Here is an 8,516-nt window from a genome sequence, read left to right on the forward strand (position 1 = left end):
TCCATCGTTATTAGAGTTTTTTTTGTTTTAACTCTAATGTTGAGTGGTTGTGGATACAAATTCATGGACATAAGAGTATGTATTGAACTTTAGAAATTTAGTGTACGAACACTGCCAGTTTGTCAGAAATTAGATTCATTTTGGAATAAAAAACTATTGGTTGAATTAAAGAAAATAGACTTTGTGGCCGGTAACTCATCAGGAGCTCAGGACCCTAAATAGAAGAAAAATTGACATGGTCACGATTGTTTCTTGTACAAGTTTAACCCAAAATCAAACTCCAATTTCCACAAAAGCCATCAAAATGAAACGAACAGAGGCGCTAGACGGCTGTCATCACGGCGACGGTGAACAAACTGACGCCGAACCAAAACCAAAAGCCAAAGCAGACCAACCCAAGCAAAGGCAAGGGGATCTCCCGAATCTCCCATTCCAGAGGTCTCCGCGCCGCGTGCGCTGCCGGCATATAGGTTTTCGCCATCGCCGCTGCCGCCGGCGATGGACCCACCGGCGGGGGGTTCCCCCGATCGCCGGGGGAGCGGACCGGGCGCTGGCGCTGCACCCTCCGGCCTCCGCCGCTACGGCCTCAACTTCTCCGCTTCCAGCCTCCTGCAGGCCCCCCTCGCGGCGCTCCTCGAGTACTCCGGCGTCGTACCCTCCGTCCCCGCCCCGCAGGCGCCGCACCACCCGTCCGCCGCGCCCTCTTCGCCGTCGTCGGCGTCCGAGGTCGACGGCCTCCTCTCCGCCGCGGCAGCCGGGGACGGGGAGGTCTCGATCCGGATCCAGGGCGGCCCGGGCGACTCGGAGGCCGCGGGCGGGGCGGCCGCGGGGACCTCGTCCGAGGACTCGATCGAGGCGACAGCAGGCTCGGAGGTTGACCAGGCATCTGCCGCCGGGAGGGGAGCAGGCGGTGCTGACGCGGAGGCGAACGGCGCTGGGAGCGGCGCGTCGGGGAACGGGGGCGGGGACCGCGCGTACCAGCGGTACGACGTGCACCACGTGGCTCGGTGGATCGAGCAGATACTGCCTTTCTCGCTGCTCCTGCTCGTCGTTTTCATTCGGCAGCATCTCCAAGGTTTGGCTCACATTTCTCTCGTTTCCTAAAGATGCCTGGTGTATGATTACTGGCACTTGTGCGACCTTAATGTTGTGACTATTCTAGTTTGCTGTTAACAAATTGATAAGACTGTTGTTAAACAATCGAGGAATTTAGTGCTGAGTCGACAAGAACTTTGTCCGCTTATGTTAACATTTGTCATTAGGCTCTACTACCTTCTGTTGTGAATTCTAAGCTAGAAGTAAAAGGATATGGTTTGGGGTGTACGACTACTTAGTTCACCTGTGTTTATGTTTCAAGCTAGCCTGTGCTACGCCATTTCTGTACTATGGTATGGTATGGCTTCTATTTTGTATGATGTGGTTCCAATATTCTGTGGTTGCGGGTTTTACGTTTGTTATGTTCAGATGTTGCCGTTGGGTTCCTAATGTCGTTAGATTTTGTAGTTTGTTACGGTGGTCTTTGACATTCAATCATGAATCCAATCCGGATAAGCACTACAGCTTGGTCTTGGAAGCTAGCTCTGCTAGCTAAGCCTAATTGGACTTTCTGGAGTCAGGCTCCTGTATAGTTAGCAGCTGTTGATTTTCCTTACCAATCTGTTGGAGCTTTTCTGCTTGTCTGAAGTGATGGCTTGAAGGAGCACATCTACATTTACCATAATAGGAATTCCTTGTATGTGCTTATATCTTTCTAGCTTTGCAATATACTCCTACTTCAGATGTGTGTATCTTTCCAGGCATTTAATGTGTCTGTTAGGGGAGGCTGTTGCAATTAGCTTATGAGTTATGGGTCATCTTTCTTTCTTTTTAGTGAACTGTGGCAGGTGCTCTGCAATTTCACTGTAGTAGGAAGCAATTCAAATATGTACAGGGATTACACTAAGCTAACTCTAACTAAAAGGGAACAACAAGAGTAGCAGCAACAAATGGTTCATAACCTATGTTACATGGATACGTGGGAGAGGTGACGTATCGCGTATCTGATACGTATCCGTATCGGATACGCCAAGGATACGTACTGAGAAGTATTCGTAATAAAAATAATAACGATAAATGTTGGTATGTGGGCTGATACGTATCCGTCCGACTTTGCAATATGGCCCAGCCCAACAACAACCTTATCCACACCCTCTCAACCCTGTTGCTGCCCTACTGTCCCATTTCCAACCTGATCCTGACGCCCACACGGCCACACACATCGCGCTGCCGGCCTCCGCACGGTGCCCACACGACTACACGAGCGCCGCTGCCCACTGAAGGACGTGTTAGTGCTGCTGCCCACCGGTGAAGAACCTTTTACAGAGGATGCTATGCAGCTCCAACGTGCCTGCAAAGTAGCTCTGCGGCTCTGCTACACGCCTACACCTGCAGCAGCGATTCAGCAGCAGGCCGGCGACCTCCAGTGAGCGATCCCCTTCGGCAGTTCCAGTTCGGCACTTCCCTTTCTCAAATCCTCTGTTCCTCCATCAAGTTCTCTTAAGACTTATGTGTTCTTATTTGGTTTTGGGTGCAAGATTTGGCACAGAGAACTCGTGAAGGAGATGCTTCATGCTTGGCTTGCCTCCACTTGTGCCTGTTTCCTGATGGTGATGAGAGGAGCAAAATTGCAATTGCAAGATAATTTCAATACCCTTTTAGGCTGCTAATGCTTTTAGAAATTTTAATATGCATTAGTATTTATTTATTAAGTAAATATTGAAACGTATCTGCGTATCGGGTTGTTTAGAAAAATGCTGTATCCATGTATACTTATCTGGCCGATACGCCGTGCAGCATAGGTCATAACTGCCAACAGCCAGACAGTTCAGATCCCCATCAGTGTGCCTGGAGCCTGGGACTGCTGCTGATGCCTGATGCTACATGGGTTCATCGGGTCATCTTTCTTTCAACCAAGAACCTTTTACTTGGCCATGCCTAATGCACATGTCAGTATGTCAAAACTAAGGGCATAAAAATGTTGTTACCTTCATGCGTTGCTCGTTTGAGTGTGCATCGAGTGTTATAGCAGTCACATCTATCATGTTATTCTCCAACATTTCTTTTACATTCAATAGCCTAGACATGCCCCACTCTATTTAGCTTTCTCAATTATTTTAATCTGTTATTTGGGGAGTATGCTGCTGTATAGTTTCTGCGACTATAGTATATAGACGTGCAAACAGTAATTCTATTTGGGTTTTCCTTTCCATCACTTATTTGGTTTTATTTGGGCAAGGATTTTTGTGGAGGATTTGAGTGCCTACTAATGGAAGGATTGGTTTGTGTGCAGGTTTCTTCGTCACAATTTGGATTGCTGCTGTAATGTTCAAGTCAAATGATATATTGAGGAAGCAAACTGCTTTGAAGGTTTGACTAATGCATTATCTTATAAATTGCTGACCTAGGTTAATTAATTTTTTAATATATGTGGTATGTAATTTGCCACCCCTTGTTCTTTTCTGTTACCTCATCATTTGAAATGGCAATGAGATGATTTATCTGCAACAAAGATGTTTCGTGAATCATTTGTATAAAGATAAAATCAGAGTCAAATGCTGAATTTTCCAAGACATCATTGTATCAGCTTTAACAAGCTGTCATAGTAACCTTATTCTATGCTGTCCATTTTTGGAGAGTAGAACAGCAAATACATAATTCGATCTATATCAGCTGGTCTTGATTTATATTTTACCATTACACCAATTAGTAGCATGCTGTTCTGCCTACCGCCATGCTTTTGTTAAACTGATCTTTTTGATAATGTAAAAGTTTGTTATTACCAGTATCTTAATATTTCCAACTCTTGCTTTATTTTACAGGGCGAGAGAAAAATATCTGTACTCATTGGGATTACTGTGATCTTCATGATTCATGTGTTTGGTGTCTATTGGTGGTACAGGAATGATGATCTTCTCAGACCCTTGTTCATGCTTCCTCCAAAAGATATACCACCATTCTGGCATGCAATTTTTATCATCATGGTCAATGGTACTTCAACTTGAATTGGCTCATATAGTTTCTCAATCGTATGACAGCTAAATATTCTTTAAGCTACATATAGTTAGCTTTCTTGAGTTTACCATAGATTAGATATTGATCTACTAAATATATTGTTACATCTAGCACTTCTAATTGACCACTGAAACTGCAAATGAATTTTTTTACTTCACTGCCTGATTATTAGATTTTATAAGGTACAACAGAAACACTACTATTTGATCTCTTTCGCTGAAGCCCTTTTTTCATGTCATCAACTTTTTTCTGTTGATGTTCACCTTCTGAGTCATTGTAAAACCTTGTAAACTTATAAAGTTTTATTCAATGAAATCACAACACTTGGTAATGAGTTAATATATTTCCAACGCAGAGCAATACTAGAAAACTGGGAATGCTTGAATGCCATAAACCTGGTTGATAGATTGTGTTTAACTCAGCATGTTAACACTGGAATATTTGCTGTTTTGTTTTTTGCACTAAGGGCTCCGCCCGAATTTCATTACTGAAAAGCAACGAAATTACAAACTTGTTCGAACCAAAGTGACACACACACTAAGCTGCTAGGAATAAGCTGGTAGGAATATGTGCTGTTTTGTTAAAGAGATTCTTCATGTTAGCTGCACTCAGTTTATGATACTTGATATAACAATATGAACATTGATGTGTAACTGATTTCTTTTCAGATACAATGGTTCGCCAAGCCGCTATGGCTGTCAAGTGCATGCTACTTATGTACTACAAGAACTGCAGAGGCCGTAACTATCGTAGACAGGTGGCCATCTTTTTAAAATTCCTATGCTTTTATAAAATCTTTTTTGATACTCATGGACTATAGTCATGTTTATAGATCTTATATCTTGTGTTTTGTTGGTTAATATATAACACAGCTTCCACAAATGATGTGTTAGAAGGTCGGTGCTATTCTAATAATGAGTTAATGACTCTTCATGACTAAGTGATTGTTATACTGACAACGGATGTGGAGTTTGTAAACACAATACCAGCGAGTGAACAATGTGCAGAAAATAGTGCTGCCATTATTGAGTATTTACACACATATTAATACCTTTGTGGACTGTATGACCGTACCTTTAGCTCCTACAATGGATTGTATTGTTTTATAGAGCTATTTATCCGTGATAGTAGCCTTTCTGAAGGACATTTTTTAGATAAAGCTTTAAAAACAAAGCTTCCCTAACCACATTCCCAATCTGAACCTACCAACAATGCAACCATAGCCGTGTAGCCAAAAGGATGAGATTCTGGATAATAGTTACTTAGTTAGGAAGGGTTTATTTTAAATTTTAAGGAAAGCTAAATACAATATACACCCTTTTACTGAAGTAGAATCTGCAGTATCTGAACAACATTAACAAGCATGTACACTAGACTTGGCCCTAACAACATTTCAAGCATTTAATCAAGAATGGTTGATTTCTTCCCGATGGGTTTGAGCACACAGGCTCCAATGGTATGCCTGCAACAAATAAATCTGAAATTACATCATATGCTTGGGCTGACTGGTGGCTGGGCCAGCCCAGTCCTTTCTCCTTTTTTTTTCCTTCTCTCTTTTCCTTCTTTCCTCCTCTTCCTGCTGCTGTTTTGCTGTTTCTAGGTTGCTAGATTCTTGGAAAGAGATGGGTTGCCATGCGTGCTTTACCATCCCAAGAGCATTGTTGTACTGTATGTGTAGGGTAGGAATATGTCCATCTGTCAACAACAACTGATTAGCATCACAGAATGATAATGATAATTGCGGGTTATTATCTTCAACATTAATTATGATTCCAAGATAATATTGAACATTGTTTTGATTCTTTTGTACAGAAACCTTCGTTTGATCCTTTTGTCAATTGTTTCTGATGGTTCTCCAATTCTTCCTGTGTGTTAGGGCCAAATGCTAACCCTTGTGGAGTACCTTCTGCTTCTTTATCGTGCCTTGTTGCCGACACCTGTTTGGTACCGGTTCTTTCTGAACAAGGAATATGGTAGTCTCTTCTCATCTTTAACCACTGGGCTGTACCTGACTTTCAAGTTGACTTCAGTAGTTGAGAAGGTACTACAGTTTGTTGCATCCGTATATAATTTACTCACTTGAAAGTATACTTCTTATTCTTGACATTGTGGCTTCCAGGTTCAGTCATTCTTGGCTGCAGTGAAAGCACTGTCACGTAAAGATGTGCATTATGGGTCTTATGCGACTGCAGAACAGGTAAAAAAGATCTCCTTGCTGGGTCTGTCACTAGTCTATTCTTTCTTAGTGAAATAGAGCCTTGTATGTATTGTCGCCATAATGTCTACATTGGATAACTTCGATTAATTAGCTTTGGTATTCAGAAAAAATGAGATGTGGCACTTGCACAGTGGTACAAATAGAAAATGCTATTGTGGTATCTTTTCTATCCTTGAGGAACCTTGCTAGGTTATTGTTATCCGAAATATCAACTACCCATGATTTGGTTTGAGTCTTGAAGATTTGAAAATGTTGTCTGTTATCTAGGTTATTTTCCCCTGAATGCTAATGGATCTGCTTATTTCTGGGCCTGGTACAGGTACTTGTTGCTGGTGATATGTGTGCCATCTGCCAGGAGAAGATGCATGTGCCTGTTCTCCTTTGCTGCAAACATATTTTCTGCGAAGACTGTGTTTCAGAATGGTAACCTGCTTTGCCTGCTGTATCATATGCACTGTTTTTGTGTCTTCGTTCCGAGTCAGGCATCTAGTTGAATATATTTGCACAGCTCTTGTGTGTCCTTTGAAGTCTTGGAAAGGGTATTATTCAAAATAGAATGGCTAATCTACTTTATGTAGGACTAATCCATCTCTCACAAAGGAAAACAGTATGACTATTGGCCATTGCATTAGAGTTTAGTCCCTGGATATCTTCCTTACAAGTGGGCCATTGCTTTTGGTGATGCAACAGAATATACAACATTTTCACAGCCATTTTTAGTACACCTAAGCAAGATACTTAGGGCCTTTTTAGTGGCTCACAAGGAAGGAAATACTTGTATGTGCAAGGGAGTATAACATGCCTCCTTTCCTGCAAACAAAGCTAGATGAAGCGTGACGGTGTCAAGGGAACTAAACATGCCCTTAAATTACTCTTATTTTCAGTGGTGAATTTCAATGCATAGTTGTTGTCATTAATTATACTTGTGATTCTCCTATATCTGGTAATCCATATATGACAGCGTGTTATTATGCTGCTTCTAGGTTTGAGCGAGAACGGACGTGCCCCTTGTGTAGAGCACTGGTAAAACCTGCTGATATTCGTTCATTTGGTGATGGCTCAACAAGTCTATTCTTCCAGTTGTTTTAGATTCCAAATGGCAAATTTCTAACATAACAATGGACAAGCAATTGCATATGGAATATTCAAGTGGAGGTCATTTTTCTTTGCCCATGTGAGACAATCTTCCTCAGTGTAGAGATCAAGGTGAGAAGGTTCAGGATGATCATATGCCAGCACGGATCGTAATGTTTGTCTATATGTTAAGCAATAGTTTAGAGCTGTTCAGTTGCAACATGAGGCAAAATATTTCCAGCAAATTGCTTCCAGAGCCTGTAGAATTCTGCTGGACGTTCCTGATGTGTGAAGGCCTGTTTGCTCGATGTAAAAAGCTGGTAATTTTTGCACGTGTGGATTTACCTGGATGTAAATGAAACCTGCAAGTTCTGATTGCTGGAGGATTGACTTGCACAGGCAGCAAGAATTACCTGTCGGTGGAAAGTGGTAAAAAAAGTGTAACCTGCAAAGCATTTTTTACGTGGAAAAATGTTGAAAACCGTATACAAAAGTGACATCCTTTGCAAAATAGTACGTAAATAGTAAATACTACCAGGCACGGCTTATTTGCAATTTTTCTAAATCTGTTGCGCAGTTTGCTCCGTAATTGTATGTATGTGCAGATCAAGTCTGTTGGTTTAACATTGGTGGAAAATTTTCAGATCCTTGCCTCTGAAAGGCTATAGTCTTTGTTCACCGAGTGCAAATTTTCCAGTTCCCTTTACCTCGCGCGTTTGGATTCTGCTCCACGCCAGCCCTGCCAAAGCATCGGCCGCGGCCGACGATTTGGCCGGCCAGATGCCCAAGAATGAACCGCAAGAACCAGGTCCTGCCAAATCTCTAAACGGCCATCTCAGCAAGCGGTCAACGGCCAATTTTTGCCTTGGCTGGCAGGGGCTCACATCCAAACGCCCTAACCTGGGGAGTTGGGACGCTCGAGGCTTGCTAATCATTGTTTGGCCCAAATTTTATTTGAGCAAGGTTTGGTGCGGCAATATTCTGTTGTCAGACCCAAGATATTTTTTAAGGTGGGTAATATTCGCTCGGAGTAATTTGCTCTGTAGCGATGGTGATGTCGTAGCCGAGGGATGATCTGCCATTCTGGCCTTCCGTAATCGGTGGCCTCCTCACCCCCACCGAGTGCGACCAGCAGCGGCCTAGCTTGGAGGCAATTCTTGAGGGACTAAATTAA

The 8,516-nt window shown here is 42.6% G+C and overlaps 1 protein-coding gene across 1 annotated transcript; it reads left to right on the top strand.

Annotated features, from left to right (window-relative positions):
- The first annotated feature begins 379 nt into the window (after window positions 1-379).
- On the top strand, window positions 380-7,804 carry LOC117848723 (uncharacterized). Its single transcript, XM_034730242.2, has 8 exons — window positions 380-1,075; window positions 3,329-3,405; window positions 3,858-4,026; window positions 4,719-4,807; window positions 5,927-6,091; window positions 6,170-6,247; window positions 6,588-6,691; window positions 7,252-7,804. Exons 1-8 carry the CDS (start codon window positions 499-501, stop codon window positions 7,355-7,357), a joined length of 1,365 nt encoding a protein of 454 aa, XP_034586133.1. The 5' UTR covers window positions 380-498; the 3' UTR covers window positions 7,358-7,804.
- Window positions 7,805-8,516: the final 712 nt, after the last annotated feature.

Source organism: Setaria viridis, chromosome 3, assembly GCF_005286985.2.
Source record: "Setaria viridis chromosome 3, Setaria_viridis_v4.0, whole genome shotgun sequence".
Taxonomy (NCBI): Eukaryota; Viridiplantae; Streptophyta; class Magnoliopsida; order Poales; family Poaceae; genus Setaria; species Setaria viridis.